Source organism: Manis pentadactyla, chromosome X, assembly GCF_030020395.1.
Source record: "Manis pentadactyla isolate mManPen7 chromosome X, mManPen7.hap1, whole genome shotgun sequence".
NCBI lineage: Eukaryota > Metazoa > Chordata > Mammalia > Pholidota > Manidae > Manis > Manis pentadactyla.
Genome location: NC_080038.1, coordinates 48,764,921 through 48,783,885, shown reverse-complemented (window position 1 = coordinate 48,783,885; position 18,965 = coordinate 48,764,921). Strand labels below are relative to the sequence as shown.

General features: G+C 51.9%; 1 protein-coding gene across 1 annotated transcript in view; it reads left to right on the top strand.

Moving 5' to 3' along the window:
• The first annotated feature begins 1,468 nt into the window (after nucleotides 1-1,468).
• FGD1 (FYVE, RhoGEF and PH domain containing 1) overlaps nucleotides 1,469-18,965 on the top strand; it is a 36,510-nt gene continuing 19,013 nt past the window's right edge. The window contains exons 1-4 of the mRNA XM_036930864.2: nucleotides 1,469-1,785; nucleotides 17,549-17,722; nucleotides 18,031-18,208; nucleotides 18,324-18,762. Coding sequence (XP_036786759.1) covers nucleotides 1,479-1,785; nucleotides 17,549-17,722; nucleotides 18,031-18,208; nucleotides 18,324-18,762 — 1,098 coding nt within the window. The 5' untranslated portion in view covers nucleotides 1,469-1,478. The remainder of the gene's footprint in view (nucleotides 1,786-17,548; nucleotides 17,723-18,030; nucleotides 18,209-18,323; nucleotides 18,763-18,965) is intronic.

The following is an 18,965-nucleotide window of genomic DNA, read 5'->3' as shown; positions in this document are numbered from 1 at the left end:
TAGGGTCATCTGCTGAAGGTGAGGGGTCAGATGGAGAAGTTGGGAATTGGAAGAGAAGGGAGGTTTGGTATGGCTGCTGTGGAGCATGGGAGAGAGCTGCCCAGGGACAGAGTTGTGGGTCAGCAGCAAGGGCATGGTAGAAGCTGGGGACCTTGAGTTTATAGTTACACAAATACGTGGGGTTGAATAGTTTTCTCCAGCAGCGTTTAGCCACCTGGTCACAGGTATGGAAAAGGCAAACAGGTGGACTGATCCAAGGTTGGAATGTCAGGCAGATGTAACAGTCGTGGGAACTGAAGTTATTGGCAAGAGAGTGATGAAGTGAAGGACCATAAGGTCTGGTCTGAACAGAGTCAAGAATATCAAAGATAAATCCTCTATGAGCCAAGTCCTTAGGGAAACTCTGGAACAAGTGGAAAGGCTTCTGGAAAAAAGAAAGATTGAAGAACAAGAAAAAGATCTTGGACGTGACAGAAAGGCAGATTTGGGAGGATGAGTCCAGAGACTTGCCTGTGTGGAACCATGGAATGAAGGGGAAGGCAGGATGAGGGTGAAATTTTAAGGGGAAGAAGTAGGGCCTTTAGGGCGGTCTCAGGGAGAACTGAGGCGGGCCCGGATGAGGGGGCGTGGCCAAGCGCAAATCCCGGGCGAGGGGGCGGGGCCCGGGCAACTGGGTCCCAACGCCGCCGCCGGGTCTGAGACTGCCTCAGCGACGGCTCCCGCCTCCCCAACCCCCTCCCCGGGCTCCTTCCCGCCCGCCTCTGCGGTGACCCAGGCCAAGGCTGGGGAGGCCGGTGGAGCAGGGTCCAGGCTGTTCTTCTGCCCCTGCAGCTGAAGCTTCGCCCGGAGGGATTGACCGAGGGCGAGCCCCGCAACCTAAGCGCGCCGCGCACTCGCGCGCCGTCCGCCACCACCGTCCTTCTCCTTTCTCCCTCCCCTCCCCTCCCCTATCCTCCCCTCCTCTCCCCTCCGCACCACAGCCTCCGCTGCGGCGGGAGGAAGAACCCTTTTCGACCAGCCCGGAGAGCCCAGACCGATTCCCATTAGGGGAGAAAGAGACCCCGCGCTTCAAACATACCGACCTCTCGCCCCGGATCCACGGGAAGTAGCTTGCTGTTTACTGGAGAGCCCGCGCCCAGCGCAGCCCTCCGACCTTCACCCAGCCGCTGCCGCATAGACAGCGCTCCCCAGCGGGCCTCCGGCCCTGCCGTGCCCACTCCCCGCGCGGGGCCGGGGCTGGCGATGCCTGGCACAGCAGCGGCGGTGGCCGCGGCTGCTGCTGGTACTGCCACTGCTGGCACGGCTGCTGGCCCGGGCCCGGGCCGGGGACTCGAGTCTCCGCAGTGGGGCTGAGCCCGCAGCCCCGCCCCCGAGCCTGAGGCCGCTGCTCCGCCGGGCGCCGGCCTCCTCCGCCCGCGCCTCCGCCCCAGGAGCTGGAGCCAAGCGGGGAGCCCGGGCCCCGCGCCCAGGCCGGGACCATGCATGGCCACCGAGCTCCGGGGGGCGCCGGGTCTTCCGAGCCCGAACACCCGACTGAGAGCCCCCCTGGCGCCGCTCCACCGGCCTGTGCAGACTGGGACCCTGGAGCCTCAGAGCCCGGACTGCCAGTCCCCAGGGGCTCAGGCTCAGCTCTCGGCGGCCCCCTGGATCCCCATTTTGCCGGACCCTCGGACGCCAGCCTGAGCGCTGCTCCTGGCTCCCGGTTCTTGCCTTGTGGCCCCAGTCCACAGCACCACCGGACCCTGCGCTTCTCCTACCACCTGGATGGCTCGCAGCCCCGGCCTGGTGAGTGATCGAGAGGGCTTGGGAGCTCGGGCCTCGGGGCCTGGTCCTGCGAGTGGGTTCTTGTTCTCGGGCCCTGTAAGCCCCACCTCGGGACTGGCCTGCTCACCCTGGCCCTTTGAGTTTTTTCAACCCCCACCCCCTTCCCTCGCACCTCCACCATCCATCTAGTCATTTCAACTTCTGTCTCCCCCTCCTCTCTCTGTCCCCTCTGCCCCCTCAACTCCGCGAACCTCCTTCTCTGAGGCTAATGGGAGAGGGAGCACTCCACAAAAAAGGAGCACAATTGCAAAGCAGTAGGGGAATTTGGTTGGGGGAATGGGGTTTATCTGGGGAATAGGAGAGAAGAAGGTGTCTCTCCTTTGCCAGGTGCCTACATTGTGCCAGGCACTGGACTGTATGCTTTACATGAGTTCTCATTTCATATTCAAGAACCTCCTGTGAAGTAGCATCATTAGCCCTATTTTGTAGGGAAGGAAATTGAGGCTCAGAGAAGTTAAGTAATTTGCCCCAGGTCACACAGCTAGTATGGAGCCAAACCAGATCTATTTGAGTCCAAAATCTGTGGTCGTTCTGCTTCCGCAAACAGAGGTTGGAGACCATGAAAGTAATGCCAAGCCTTCTGCTTATGTGATTTTCTTGTGTACTGTTCAGCAGCTCTAGAGTATGAATGGGGTGGGGGGTAGAGGGATGGTGATTTGATACAAGGTTGGGGTTTTGCCAGGTGTGTGTGGCAGGAGGACAAGGGAAGGAGGAGAAGTAGAAGATGCTGATGAGAAAGAGGTGGAAGAGGTGGGCCTTGAAGAGGTCAAGCTGGAGGGAAGGGCTGGAGGGGCTGGTAGGTAGGGAAACAGCAGAAAGGTGGGGTGTGGGGCAGAAGCCAGTTGTAGTAGAGCTGGAGAGGTGAAGGGCTACAAGGTTGTTTATGAAGAGAAATCAGGATGCTTGAACTTGGATTTGCAGAGGGGGAGCAGCTCCAGGTCAGGCTGGGACCACAGACCACCGCCTGGAGAGGCTTTTACACTGCACAGACCTTAGTGTCTGGGAAATCCAGGAGGGCCTCCCCCATCTGGGGACATCCCCATGTGGACCTGAGCCCAGGAGCCACCAAAGAAGAGCAGTGTATGTCTGCTCTGCCTTCCAGTGGACAACACTGATGGAGCTGTTGAGCCTCTGGGGCCCCTCAAGGCTCACATCCTAGGTTCCACAGGTCTTTGAGACCATGGCTCAGCACCAGGTAGCAGTAATGAAGCATAAAGGGCAGGCAAGGTGTGTCTCTTGCTGCTGTTGTGACCTTGGGCTACTCATGGAACTTCTGGGAGTTTTTACGGCTCCCTCAGCGTAGGCTCAAGATATCCATCCGACAACAACCCTTTAACGCCCAGCCCTGCATATTGCTCCTACTGGCTTGTCAAACTCCCTTTGACAGACACTGTGGAACAGGCTACTCACACACTTTACTACAACACCTTCCTTCAGATCCCAAAACATGCCATATATAGTACTTCCACCTCAGGACCTTTGTATCTGCTCTCCCTCTGCCTGGCAGCTCTTCCCTGTGCTCTCCACCTGGCTTGTTCCTCATCTTTCAGGTCTTAGTTCAGATGTCATTTCCTCCAGGAGACCTTCCCTCACCACATTAGGTAGGGCCACTTAGTCTCCATCACAGTTGCCTGTGCTTTTCCATCCTTGGACTTGGTATAGTCTGAAATTATCTTACTGTATGTGTTTATTTCTTTATTGCCCTTCATCCTTCACTAGAATGTGAGCTCTGTGAGGGCAAGGGGATTGTATCTGTTTTGTTCACTTTTGTATCCCTAGCAACTAGCACAGTGCCTAGCATATACAAGGTGCTCAAGAAATCCTTGTTGAACAAATACCTGAACAGATATGAAGGGAACACATAGTAGGCCCTCGGGAATATTGTATGAGAGAAGGACAACAGAATTCCTGCCCTCCAGTTACTCTTGGTCTGGGAGTCAGTAACTGGAAGCCACTAGACCCCTGGTTGCTGGCCTCTGATCAATACCAATGCCAGAGTCAGAGTTGCCCTCCCACTCCACCAGTCCTTCCAAATTACTGATTACAGTAATCAGTACTCATCCTGAACCTCTCCCCTCCTGCCCCCAAAAAAGCAACAAAGTTCCCAGGATCCCTTTTTCCCAATGAAGCCATGCCTCTGTAATTGGTGGGTGTCTTTTTTTTTTAACTCCAAGATGAGGATTGAGAATAAGGAGGGTGTCAGGGAAGACCTGGCCTCCCTTCCAACCATTCCTTTCTGTCTTACTGGGTGATCCCGACTGACTACCCTTCTCTGAGCCTCAATTTCCTCATCTAGAGAATGCCATGAAGAGTGTATGAGATACTGATTGCAAAGCCTGTAGAATGAAATGAAATTAAAAAATAAAATAAAAAGAGAAAAACCTTCTGAAGAAGAGATGGAGGAATTACTCAGGTCCTGGCAAGGTGGGCACTGGGCCATGTGATTCACAGCAGCATGGGGTATGAGAGGCCCGCCTCTCCCACTGCCCAGCCAGCCCAGGGGAAGGCACAAGTAACTTGTTTCTCTCTCCACAGGACTTGTCTATAATTGGCCCAAAGAGGGCCGGGTTGGTGGTTGTAGGGTGTGTGTGTGTGCAGAGATGCTGAGGGAGAGAAGAGTCCTTAGCTTCAGTTAAAGGGTTGAAACGTTTTAGTCCACATGTTCAGATTTCTGTATGCCAGGCATACTTCCTCCCTCAGACTGCTTAGGCCGTTACTGAATGACCATTGTTTGGGGCCAGTGGTCCATTCTGGGAGAGGAGAAGGGCAGGGGAGCGGGAACCTTTTTAAAATAATAGTTTCCTATGAAAATTGAATTGCTTCAAAGTGCTTTCTCTTTTACTCTAATTCTTGGTAGGGGGAGGGGCAATTGTTTTTTGTGCTCATTTCCCAGGCTGATAAAACCTAAGGCCTCATTGGGTTACTGATGTAACCCAGTAGGATGCCAAAGAGGGCTTTGAGAGAGTGGTAAAGGATTCCCAGGTGTAGGTTTGCTCATAGAGATTTGGGGGAACCTTTCCCTATTCCTCAGAGTTGAGGCCTAGAATATCCTTCTACATGATGGGTAGGGAATAGCTTGGGTCTTGACACCTAGCTCAGTTGAAAGAGTTGCAGCTGATGTTAGAGCCTTTTCAGGGGTAGTGGAAGGACTGAGCCAATGAGGTGGGCAGCAGGGTGGGCTGCCTTTTTCTGATTTGGAGCCTGGGACATCATTAGAGACTTCAAGAGTTAGAATTGGAGCTGGCAAGGTCCCTGGACACTGTCAGTTCTGGATTTCCCAAACTGGGTGAACATCAGAATCCCTTGTTGACTTTGAAAAAAAAAGTATGATTCCCAGACTCTACCTCAGAGTTCCAGAATCTTGGGATTGCAACCCAGGAATCAACTTTCAGACTTACCCAGGTGATTCTGATGCATAGCCTAGAGTGGGAACCATGTTTTAGTTGGGCAGTAAAAGCTCAGAGAGGCAGTTTAGCAGTGTCCCAACAGTGAGTCAGCATCACTAGAGCCAGAAGAAAGCATCAGCCTCCCTCTGAGGCCTTCTGCAGGGCCCTGTGTGGGCCTCCCTCACTCCCAACCCGAAAGGGAGGCATGAGATCTAAGCTAAAGGGATTGAGTCAACTCCTCACCTGCATACACACAAACACTGGCTGCCTCAATTTGCTTTCTATGCCCACCTCTCGTGAACTACTGCCATTTGGCAATTTAAGCTAGAAAGCAGTTGCAGTTGTGAGACTAGGCAGAGGAAACCATGTCTCAGGAGCACCCAGCACAGGGCCTGGTCTAAAGAAAGGGCTCTAGCAGGGTGTCAGCAAGGTGTGTAGAGCTAGGAGGAACATGGAGGGCAGTTCATGTAGAAAGTTCTATGGGAGCAAAGGCACTGAGACATGGGGCATCCCGGGGATTGGAACAGACACTGGGAGGAGTGGAGAGGTAAGGCTGGCAAAGGGTCTTTATCTGGGTGGCAGAGTGGCACCATTGAAGGTTTTATGGGAATGATGTGCTAGATGTGGGTGTTTGAGAGACCCCCATAGGTACATGTGGAGAGCAGCTGGTAGATCTCCATAGCTGCATGTGGAGAGTGGCTCAGGAGATGGCAGGGAGATGGCAGGCAGGGGTTGCAGTCATCCCAGTGAGAGGTAATAGTAGCTTGGGTTAAAGCAGTGGCAGGCAAAGAGGATAAGATCTGAGATATTTAGGTGCTAACATGGACAGGCCTTGGTGGTGGCTTGGATGTAGATGCCGTGGAAGAAGGAAAAGTCCTAGATGAGTCTGGGCTGTTTTCTGAAACCAACTGCAGTGACCTGGTGGGTGGTGGTGGAGCAATCTACATGCAAGAGAAGGAGTAAGACTGGGAGAAGATACTGAATTGTGTTCAGGACATGTTGAGTTTGAGAGGCTGGGGGGACATCCAGGTGGAGGTAGCCAACAGGAATTTGAATGTAGGGTTGGAAAATTCAGAGGAGAGGTCTGGGCCAGAGGTATTTGTGAATTCTCACCACTAACACGTACCACAGACCACATGGAGGCTCGTGGGGAGAGTGTGCATGGTTTTAGGGGTGAGTCTCATTCTTGAAGACATAGATAGTGAGGTCAGCAGAGTCACACTCACTCGCTTAGGTGGATCAATTATTACCTTCCCAACACGGGCCTTAGAAATGCCTCTGGGGAGGGGGTGGGGGAAGAGCAGTTTTGAAGGCATATTTGCATAAAGCTGAAACCCATTTCACATACACCCAGGGTAGTGGCTATTGTAAAGAACTGAGGGAGTATTACTGAAAAGCAAATAAAACTGATAAAATAAATTCCTCTGGCTCCCTCCGTGTACTCCCTGTGGAGGCCAACCTAAGAGGCCATAGAGAGAGATTGCTCATAGAAAGGAGAAGAGGAGGTTCAGAGCCGGAGGGGCTAGTTGGCTCTGCTGGGGATTTTTATAGAGAGTAGCAGTTTGGTATTCCAGGGGAGTATCTAGGAAAAGGCCCAGTTTGGTTCCTAGTTAGCTGGTGCCTTCCAAACAAACACAACAATATGTGAAGACTCTGGGTAGCTGGGAAAGGGACTTCCCCAGACAGGAGTAAATAAATTAAAGATGCAGATGGTTGGCACCCCCATTCCTAGGCCCTTTCAGTTACCTCTGTCCTGGAGGAGGGCCCAACTGGGGCTACCTGCTCCCTCAAACATGAATGGCAGCTAATAGTGCCCCAGACAGACACCAGCCATGACTTTCTGGGGGCCAGTTAGCTAAATGCCTTAGGCAGATGTAGAGCTGGCCAGACGCTGTCTGGGTGGGGCTAGGACCTGCCTGGAATGAGGGCAGGAAGTGCAGTCTGCCATTGGTCACCCCCACAGAGTTAACTTCCCTCATCTGGAGAGAACAGGCATCCTTGGAGCAGTGAGTTCAGCCTCTCTGGGCTCCAATACCCAGTTCCTTGGACCTGGCAGGCATCCCACCTCCAAAGGGTGCCTCATAACACATGCAGGGTTGGAGATGAGGATATAGGGCAGTAGCCAAAGGAACCCCAGCACCCCTGGCTCTGCCATTTGTTCATTATGCCATCCTGGCTTCCCTTCTGTTCTCAGGGCCTTAGTTTCCCCATTTGTAACATGTGGACCTGGTCATTGCATTTGTCTGGAATATAATAGAGCATGAATAAATACTTGGTGAGTAGATAAGGGGGAGTGAAAGAGAAGAGAAATAAGGGTTTCTTTATTCAACAAATGTTTATTGAGGGCCTGCTATGTGCTTGGCCCTGTGAGAGGTGCTTGACATACATGAAAAGATTCCAAGCACAGATGCTGCAGGAACATATGAAGAGGGAGCAGGCAGGGAAAAAAGGATACTTGAGTTGAGACCCGAAGGATAAATAGGAGTCCAGAGGTAAGGAGAAGCGGAAAAGCCTTTCAGGCCATGGGAACAACATGTGTCAAAGCCCCAGGCGGAAGAGAACACTTTCGAGGAACAGACAAGAGGCCATTGTGGCTGGAGGGTGGGGGTAGGGAAACATTTGTGAGCTGGGCCTTACTCATCCTCCTGCTCAGGAGCTCGGAGTTCACCTCGGGAGGCAAGGAGAGCCCTTCACAGGGCTGCCGGGATGGAAGGGGACTGTGTTTTCACTGGTTGTGGCTGGAAAATGCCTTATAGAGGGCCCTGAGAATAGGAGAGAAACCAGTTAGGAAGCTGGAGTGGGGAAAAAAGTATATGGATGCTAGAGCTACTATGAAGTTGAATCTGCAGGACTTAGGGTCCAGGGGCCTATGTGAATTGAGGGAGAGGGAGGAGTCATGGAGAAAGCTCAGTCTCTGGCTTGAGGAACTGGATGGCTGGAGGTGCCATTACTGGGATGGAGAAGGCAGAAGGAGGAGCTACGAGGGGCTGGGCCGAGGGAAGTGTGTGGTTTAGGATGCTCTGCCTCTGAGGAGCCCAAGACAGGGTATCTAGGAGGCAGTGTGCTGTAGGCATGAGTTGTGCCCATATGGGCTCCAGAGTAAAGGCAGGAAGGTGAAGGGCACAGGAGTGTGGCTGAGACCCAGAGAGGAAACAGAAGGCTCTGCCCAGTGCTGGCAGTTTTCAGCCCTCCTTGGCACTTCCCCATGGCCCATGCATGGAAAGGGTTAAGTCACAGAGGGAAGGCGCCTGTAGAAACCAGGAATGGCAGGGCTGGTCCCAAGGAACTATAGCACAGAAGCCTGCTAGGCTCTGCCACCACTGCCCAGCTACTACCCATGCTGCTGTCTTCTGCCGCTGCCTTCACCTTCCCTGCTCCCCCTCCAGCTTCCCTGGCCCTCCTAGGCCAGGCCTCCCTGCCTAATTCATTCCAGGTGTAGACAACCCCTCCCCCACCTTGGGGCTGTGGAGAAGGGGGCAGGGAAGGTGTGGGTCTCTCACACTGTGCATCTCTTAGGAGCTCTAGTCTGCAGGTCTCACTTACTCCTTCTGTCTCCTGAGAATTCCTTCAGGGATCTCTGGGCCCCGTGTCCCTGGCAGGGTCAGGCAGTGGTGAGAGCCCACCAGACCTAGCTCTACCACTTTCTAGGTTCATGTGGCCTTGGGCAAGTCACCTCACCTCTCTGAGCCTCATTTTTTCTCATCTATAAAATGCGGTTACTATTTGCATCTCCTATCGCAGTTACAAGAATTAAAGGCCACAGATAAAGCCCACAGCACTCTGCATGGCACATTGTAGCCATGTTCAACAAAGGACCCTGGACTGACCTTTTTGTCCCTGACGCTTTGTCTGTCTGTGCCCATATCCCCCACTGTCTCTGTCTCTCTTCTGATTTGCCCCCCTTTTTCTTTCTCCCTCTCCAGCTGTCCTGTTCTCTGGGTCTTGGTACTTTTCCTGTCTTCTCCCTCCTTGTCTTTGTCCTAGTCTCTCTCTGTCTTTTTCCCTCATAATCTCTCCATGTTGCCAACTCTCAGTTTTGACCAGGGCTCTGGCAAGGAGACAGGGGAGATGGGTGGGTGTTGTTGTCCCTGGGGTCACACACATTAGGGTCAGAAGGGCCTTCCCTAGTGGCTTTGTCCTCACTGGGAGGGAAATCCCAGGCCAGCGTGGCAGCCCCAGCACCGGGTAATTACTGCCCCCTGTGCTCCCAGCTGCAGCTCCACTCCCTTCCCTTCCTGTCCTCTGAAATCCCTAACCACTCCCAGGGGGTGGAGCTACCACCCCCATCCTTTTCCAGCCTCAGGTCCAGAGACACAGGGCAGAGGTGGACAGGCCCTCACAGCACTCAAGCCACTGGAAGACGGATGGGCTGCCTGTCCTCCCATGTGGCTGTGTGGTTTGTGTGTGTGTGTGTGTGTGTGTGTGTGTGTGTGTGTATGTGTGTGTGTGTGAGCATGCACACATGTGCTCATGTGCCTGCCTGCCTGTGCTTTGTCCCCACAGGTCTGTTTTGTTTATACCTTAATGTTCTTTTTTCTGTTCTTTTCCGATACAGAAAAAAATGCACACAAACATTCTGTGTGCATGTTTAACTATGTGTCTGTATATATCCATACATGTGTGTGTGTGTTTGTGTCTGTCTCCTTGAGTCTGTATACATAGTTGTATTCCTGTATGCCTGGTTGTGTGTCACCATGGTTCTAAGCCCCTGGGGGTTTCTAGATGTTTCTGTGGTGGGGGGGGGTGTCTCCATATGTAGATCTTGTGTGTGTATTTGGGTCTGTCTGTCTTTCTCTGTATACCCTCTGTGGGTCTGTATCTTGGTAGTGGTGGTGGTTGTGGGAGGGGGTTGCCTGCCTATCTTTTGGCCCTTCTTGCCTCTTCTTCCTGCTCTGGAGCCTTCTTGCAAACCCAGGACTCTGTTCACTGTGCCCTCAAACACTTCCTCTCTGCATTCCCGATACCCCAACTTTGCTCACTTTTCTTCCCTCGCCTGGAGAACTCTGCCCAGTCCGTCTATACATGAAAACACACACCCCATTCTGGACATCCTAAACCACCTCCTTTAGAAAGTCTTCTCCTTTCCCCACTCCTAATGTGAATTATTTCCTAACTCAGCAAACACTGAGGATGTGCTGTCACTCTCAACACAGACACACTTGGGATCTAGTCCCAGCTTAACCACTTCTAGCTGTGTATCCTCAGGCAAGTTATTTTGCTTCTCTGTGCTTCAGTTTCCTCATCTGTGAAATAGAGCTAATAGCACACAGGGTTGTTAGGAGGATGCCATACAAGAAAGCATCAACACAGTGCCTGGCCCAGAGTAGGTGCTCAACAAACAGTTGAATCCACATACTTTATATCCTCCACTAAAAACCTTTGAGTTCCAGAGATTTCTGAAAGTTCTTAGAATCCCTGTCTTCTCTAGATGTCATACACAGGACAGAATATGAACTGGACCAGACAGAACAAAAGGCAGATTCTAGTTCAGGGAACTGCTGTTAAGTATTGCCTGAGCTGGCTCCCTGGGTTTGCTCAGGCCCAAAGGAGATGGCCCCTTGCAGGGGGTGGGAAAGGGGACCTCCAAGACTGCTGCCCAAGAGGCAGAGCACACCAGATAGGCAGGAGGTAAAAGGCCAAGGTGGAAGGGGCCTTAAGGACCATCTAACTAAGGTATTGCAAAGTGATGGCCCACAAGTTGAATTTGACTCACAAGTTTTATTTGGCCTACTCACTGTTTTTAAAATTAGGAGATTTCACATAAAAGTCTGGATTTCTGAGTCTCTTGAAATATTGGAAGATCGAAAATTACAGGGCCCCCTTATGCAAGGTGACAATTAGATAGAGGGGAGGAGCTACTGCTCTGCTTTAGGTGTGATGTATGCTCTCCAGTTTACCCCAGTCCTCATCATTCCCTATTAGACTTACATTGTCCCATATTACAGAAAGGTCCTCACTTGACACAAGAGTCCACACTTTACAGAAACATCCTTCACTTTACAGAAGGGGCCTCACTTTACAAAAAAGTTCCTCCATTTTACAGAAAGTCTGCTATTTTGTCAGAGTCCTTCATTTGCAGACAGGTCATCCATTTTACAAAAGGGTCTTTATAGCGCTAACTCTATTCACTTTACAGAATGTCCATCTTCTTTGAAGAAGGCACCTCCATTTCTTCCCTTTAGAGAAGGGGCCTTCTTTTTATCAGAGACTCCATTTTACAGAAAGTTTCTCCATTTTGCGGGAGGGACATTCTAGGAAGCTCCTTACTTGCCGGAATGTTTCCCACTTTCCAAAAGTGCCTTCACTCTGCAGAAGGTGCCTCAGTTTGTTCTGCAGAGTCTTTACATTCAGGGAAGGAACTTTCTAGCTACCCACAGGGTTGCTGTAGACAGCTTCCCCCGCACTTCTCACACTTGACAGAGCTTTGTGTTTGGACTCTAAGAACATCTGTCAGGCCAAGGAAGGCCTGGGTGCAGTCTGGCCACAAAAGTGGAGTGGGGCAGCTGGGCTGGACCTCACATTCAAGAGGCAAGTGGGAAGAAGTGGGGGTAGCTACACCTTTATCCCCCCTTTCTTCTCAATCTGAGGGACTCCTTTCCCCTCATGGAGCTGGCTTCCCAAAAGGCACTTTCTTATTTGCTGTTGTTCTTTTTTCTCCACTCCTCTGTTCCCTTTCACCATCCCACCCTCCAGGAATTCCAGCTGTCCCTGGGGCCTACCTCAGTATGGATCTGGGGGCTGTAGGGAGAAGCATGCATTGGGGGTCAGGAGGCCTGAGTACTGGGGCCTTCTTGCAAACCCAGGACTCTGAGTAGCTTCTGCCTACTCAATCATCTCACCAGCTCCTCACAATGAGGAGCACACATATATTCTTCCTATTTTGCAGATGGGGAAATTGGGATCCAGAGCTGTGAAGCAACTCCCCAGGTCACCAGGGAATTAATGGCTGAGGTCCAGTCTGGGCCCTATTAGCTGTCTTGAGATTAAGCCAAGGCTACAGCTCAGAGGAGGGAGAGGGGTTGCTCTGACCAGGGAGGGGGAAAACTGGGAGCTGAAATTCCCAGAAAGAGGTGAGAGAGAAGCAGGATCCAGATACAGTGGGAATGGGCATTTGGAGGAGTCTTTGTCCTCAAACTCATCTAGAGGGTAGATCTTCTCTGCCCATTAGCCTGGAGCATGTGCTCAGGGCACCTGCCAAGCAGAGGCATGCTGCAACCAGAAACAATTTTTGGAATGATTCTGCTATTTCAGTAACAAAAAGCTGTCATGGGAAAATTCCAAACTCAGTTATACTTCTTCACACTTACTTTACTTTCACATGGTTTATATTTTGAGTTTAATTTGAATGGGAGAATAGGGGAGTATTGTCTTTCCTCTGCCATGCACCTCTAGCAGGACTTCCATCCTGATCTAAGGATTGGTCAAGGAGAGTAGGGCTGGATTCTTTGTGCATCTCTGGCTGGGTTTTCTCGTGTTTCTTAGTATGTCGATAACTTTGTGTTGGGTTGCAGTGTGCAGCCTGCCAGTTTATGTATCTGTGTGCGTGTCTTTGTTTCATGTCTCTGTGGATGTGTGGTTCTGTTGACTTTCATGTTTAACCCACATTGCTCTGTGGGTCAGAGGCACTATGCTCTTTCCCTTCTCTGTCTCATGGACTCCCTAAAATCAGGGAACTGTGATTCTTATCCTGTTTTCCAGACAAGGAAACTCAGGCTCAGTCAGGTAGAGAGGCTTGCCCAGGGTCACACACCTAGCAAGTGGAGGTGTTGGGATTTAACCAGGGTTTGTGTGATTCCTGAACCAGCTATGAATGAACGTGCCTCAACACCTTAACCCAGGCAGTCTAAGTAAATGAGTGTGGTCACTCCACCCTTTGGAACAGTCAAGTATGACAGGTTTTAAATTATTGACTTTGTTTTTTAATAAATAAGACCAAATTCAAGGTGTCCCTGAAATAATGTCACTGTCATGAGCATTCAGGTGCCCACCGCAGAGAAACTGGGTAGAGCGGACAGCTTGCCTGAGGCTTAAATGGACAGGAGTCTGGGGGGCCCTGTTTGTCAGGTGGAGGCTTTGTTCTGCCTCATTCACTAACAGCCCTCCTTGACTAAGTATGCTGGAATTCACCCCAAAAAAGTATATTTGAATTTCAGATATATATACAACAAATAATTTTTTTAGTATAGCATAATAAATTTTTAGTGTAAGTATGCATGAGACATGCTTATACTAAGCAATTATTCATTGTTTATCTGAAATTCAAATTTAACTAGGCATCCTGTATTTTATCTGGCCACCCTGTCCCTGGCCTTTCCCTCTCCTGAGCTTCCCCAGTCCTGACAGGCTGACCCTTTTGCTTTTCCTGAGCTGAACTTAGATTTTCCTGAATGGGAGTCTCCTCGCTTTGAGATTGGGAGCCCCTGAGGGTCACAATCAAGACCTGACCTGCTGATGGCCTGTCCCCTCAGGATACACCCTGCCCTGGCTTCCATAGCAGAGCTGGGGCAGCACCCAGGCACTGCTGGAGTGCCCAGGATGTGCTTCTCCTCAGTGATGGGACAGTGGTGGTTGCATGTGTGCACACTGTGCCATGCATGCTGCATTTGGACATGTGAAAACATCTCTGTGGCTCTCACTAGGTCTTTGCCGGCTGTGCACAGTGTATGGCTGGGTACACTTTTATAGACGGTTATGAAATCTGGTGGTTTAAGCCTTTTGTGTGTGGGGGGGTGGGAGGTGAAGCCTTTGGTGGCTTCTGCTCTAATGGGCACGGGGGGCTCTGGTAAACCAAGCAGTGGAGGGGGCAGTGCTGACAGAGGACCTTGTCAGGTGTGGAGGTAGAGATGGGGTGTGAGTGTGGATGAGAGAGAATGTTGTGGATGACGAACCATAAAAAACAGGCTGGAGAATACCAGTGCAGTACCTAGCTTGGTGAGGATAGGCTTGGACAGGGGGAGGGCTATGGTATCTAGGGAGGGGGAGGGCCTCCCCTTGGACCTCCCCTAGGGCAGAGATGGGATTTTCACATCTCCCAGCACAGAGTCTATGGGGCTCAGAGCAGGGCTTAGAAGTACTTGGGGGACTAAACTAAGCTGAAAGAAGCCAGAGAGTTTAGCAGAATCATAAGGAGCTATGGAGGCCTAGCTGAGAAGTTCCTATTTTCTCCATGGGCAATGGGGTAAGGGGATGGGTGACAAGGTTCTTGTGCAGGTAAGTGGCGTGGCCTGAGCTCTAGCTCAGGTCCATTTAGCCTCCTGGAGGGAACAAGACCTGAGGCCAAAGGGGCCACTGAGGTAAAACAGAGGAGGACACAGGGAAATGCAGGCAAAGAGACAGGGAAGGGGAGCCCTGAAATAGGAGATGGAGGGATCTGGAAAATTCTTCCCTCAGTGCAGCCTTGCCAGGGCTAGACTCCTGAACTGGAATCCTTTTGTCATCTCTCTATGGGCAGGCTTGCCCTATACAGACTGGCTGGTATTGCTCTCACTAGCTACACTTGCAGCTCTCAACTTTCTGAAGCCCTGGGGGACACCCCTGCCCCTCCTGATTCCCCTCTTTTCCAGCTTCCCCTTGGAGAGCAGGGTTAGGAAAGGAGTCTAGTCCAAGACCAGGCTGCTGAAAATCTGCCCTTGACTTGCTGAGTGACCTCAGGCAAGTCACTGCCCCTCTCTCTGCCTTCATCTTATTAGAAACTTGGCTGACAGTCCCTGCCCTTGTCATCTGGGAATCCAGGGTGTCTAGAAAATGTGAATTTCATTTAGCCTTCCATTTGGCAGGGCTGCCTTCAAGGAGGCAGAGAGAAAGGAGAGGAAGGCCCATCTGTGGGCTCCCAGGCCAGGTGGGTGAGGAGGGAGCAGAGGGTGGGCCAGAGCAGGGCCATGGAGTGTGCTACAGTCACCCCATCTCCAGGACAAGTAGTGGAGCAGAGGGAGAGAAGCGCCAGCCAGTGGCCCTGCTCCCCTGCACAGACCAGATACAGAGGGCTTGTCCCAGGAGGCCTACCTGCTTTGCGGTGTGGAGCTCCTCCCAGAAAAGGGGCACCTGGGATCCTGGCACCTGGAACTTAGTGTGTCTCTGAGAGGGGTATCAGCACTGTTGGGTGCCTGGCTTTGCTTGGTGGATCTCTGGCCCTGTCACCTACTCCCTGTATCTCTCACTTTCTTTGGCCATATGTGCCAAACTGTGTCTCTGCATGTGCCTCCCTCCAGGTGATTCATCCTCTTCAATCCATACCCAGGGGGAGGGCAGGGCAGGGTAAGCAGCCCAGCTGATCCTAGAGGAGTACCTCCTTCCTTCCAGCTAGGGCCCCATCTGCTCTACTGGGAAGGGGAGTGAGGAAACTCCACCCAAGGCAAGGAACAGGGTAGAGGAGAGGGACTCAGCCTGGGGCCTGGGGCACCCCTCAGGGCTCTGAAAGGACCAAGGCCTAAGACTCCCTGGGGCCTGTCTAGCTGGACTGTGGCCAGGGTGGGCTCAGGGACCCAGGAAAGCTGCTGGAACCCTGTGAGTTGGGCTATTCCTTTCCTGAAGGAATGGGAGACCTAAAATTCCCTGAGATTCTTTGTGCTGAAGTGACCCTGTAGGATGGCTGTGTGTATGTTGAAGCCCCTAAAATCCAGGGACACCATGGACATGTTTGTTTCATGGGTGTGACATAGTAAATTATGCCATCTGTCTGTGACTATGTCTGTTTTTCTGGGTGCATGGTGGTGTGTGACTTGTGCTGTTTTGCCATTATGTGAGGTTTGTGTCTGACATGGTATAATGACCCTATGTGGCTATAGTCTTTGTGACTGTGTGAATCATTTGCAGGTGTGTGGACCTACAATAACATACTATGGTGTGTATGACACTTTGTGGCTCAGAGACTGTGAGACTCAGTATAAATGACACTGTATATAAATAAATATCTTTGAGATTCAGTGGAACCATATTTGAGGAATATATAAGTGGGCAATATGATGATGGTAAGTGGGTGGGTGATTGTTGTATGAGGTAGTGTGTGAAATGGTAGGCTTGCCACACTGCATAACTGTGACTGTGAATGACCATGTTTGCTGGTGTATGTGATACATGAGGTTGTGTGATAATATGAGGTTGTGGCTGTGGGTCTGTTTGACTGTGTGTGACCAGGCTTTCAGTAACATGATGGCATGTGACTGGGTGTTTGAATTTGTGTGGCCCTGCAATTATGTGAAACAATATAAATAATACCATGTGTCTCTGTGACTGAGTGGGCCCATTTATGACAAGTCATGTAGGAGACATGGGGTAACAGACCTTCTGTGATTGTGAGTGGCCATGTGGCTGAGGACGGCAAAACTGACACCATGTGCAGGTAGGAGCTCTGGGACCTCTTGACTGCCACTTGCTCTCTCACCCTCACACCTGTTTGCCTGCATCCTTCCCTACACGATGGCCTTCTGTGGCTCCCTTCTGCCCACAGGATAGTTGCCTGGCTCCTCAGCCTACCATCCAAGACTTGCCTTCTCCATTCTGACACCCCCTTCCAACTTCTCTATCATCTAAGATCAATCCCTCAACAGCTCCCTGCCCAGCCAGACCCACCTGATTCCCACACCCCTTCCCCTGGGACATGTCATCCCTGTGGGGTCCCTCACTACCTCCCACACCTAATCTTCTCTCCCAAATGTGTCAATCATCTCCCCAGGCCAAAGACAGAGGTGGATTTAGGGAGCCCACAGTGAGGGAAGAGGGACAGTGCAAAAAGGCCTTCCTTTTTTCTGAATCTGGTGCCTGCTATTTTAAAGCTGTTCCTGTGTCTTGAGCTCTGGGCACTGGGGGTGGGGGTGGAAGTAGAGGAGGGGAGTATAGTTTAATGAGAAGCTAGGATTTTAAGCAAAACTTTTGCTTATGAAATGCAATTTTGTCATGTCAAGCACACTCAGCTGTATAAAATTGTAGACAAGGGAGTCCAGATATTCTCAGAACCTTAAGTAAAAGGGTTAAGAATGGTTTAGGCTCAGTGTACTCACTGTGGCTATGTAAACAAGGGCTGCAAACACATACGAAAACTGTAAGGTGCTTGCATCCATCCCCAGCCTGGTTAAACTCCCTAGTAATAATGCCTGCTGACATACAAGGAATCAATGTACTAATCACAAAGAACTCTTGTCTGTTGATGAAAATAGCCAGCCACAGTCTTGGGCCTGGGATCCCATCTGATGGCTAGGGTAAAGGCTTCCCAGAAAGGCAGTGTGGCCAGGAAAGGGCTCAGGGAAACCCAATACCTCAGATACCTGCTATGACATACAACTCCCCAGTTCCCTTTGGGGTTGACATCTGTTACTTCATACCCAGTTTCTCCCTTTCTGCAGGGCTGCATCAGGCAAACCGAATCCTGGTTAAAAGTTTGTCCCTTGACCCTGGCCAGAGCCTTGAGCCTCATCCAGAAGGTCCCCAGCGGCTTCGTTCAGACCCAGGTCCCCCCACTGAAACCCCCAGCCAGCGTCCTTCACCACTGAAGCGGGCACCAGGCCCAAAGCCACAGGGTAAGTGGTTCCAGAAAGGGGCAGGAAAATGGCCCAGGAGAGGAGTCAGAGGAGGGGAAAGGTCGGCCAGTGGCAGAGGAGAAGGCTTGTTAGAAGAACTGGAAGCACCACAGTGTAGGGGCAGAGGGATGTGGCCTGGGACTAATGTGTGCATAATGGTATCTTGCCTCAGGCCTGCATTGTGACTACCTTGGGCAAAGGTTCAGACTGGGATTTTGTGGAGGGGCTTGGGGCCTGGCCATGACAGCCGCCTCCAAACTCAATTCATTGGGCTCTCCCCTCTCTCTTTTCCCTGTCCATCTCTCCAGTCCCCCCGAAGCCCAGCTACCTGCAGATGCCCCGGCTGCCCCCTCCACCTGAGCCCATTCCCCCTCCGCCATCACGCCCGCTGCCTGCAGACCCCCGAGTAGCCAAGGGCCTGGCCCCCAAGGTGGAGGCCAGCCCCAGTTCGGCAGCAGTATCCTCACTGATTGAGAAATTTGAAAGGTGAGTCTGGTCCCTGGGTGATCTGTGGGGGTGTGGGACAGGAAGGACAGTTGTAAGACAGGCCTCTTGGTCAAGCTCATACCCTGCCTCCATGTGTGTCCACCACCCACCTCAGAGAGCCTGTGATTGTCGCCTCGGATAGGCCAGCCCCTGGCCCCAGCCCAGGTCCCACAGAGTCAGCCATGTTGCCACAGCCACCCCCGCAGCCACCAGTGCCCCAGCTCCCTGAGGGTGAGGCCTCCCGCTGCCTGTTCCTGCTGGCTCCTGGGCCCCGGGACGGTGAGAAGGTGCCCAACCGGGACAGCGGCATTGACAGCATCAGCTCGCCATCCAACAGCGAGGAGACCTGTTTCGTCAGTGATGAGGGGCCCCCCAGCCACAGCCTCTGCCCTGGGCCCCCTGCCCTGGCCAGTGTCTCTGTTGCTTTGGCTGACCCTCACCGGCCTGGCTCCCAGGAGGTTGATAGTGACTTGGAGGAGGAAGACGACGAAGAGGAGGATGAGAAGGGCAGAGAAATCCCAGTGCCCCCGATGGAGAGTCAGGAGTCTGTGGAGGTACTGAACCATGTTCACCAAGAGGCAGGACCATGTGGAGAAACAAGGAGCCTGGCTTTTACACTGGGTTCTTTCCCCAGCTCAATATTTCTCCATGTAGGGCACTACTTCCACTTTAAATATGTGGCTTGCCTCGTCTCCTGGTACTAAGTATCAGTAGCAAACCTGTACTCTGCTCCCCATCACTATAACTACCAAAATGA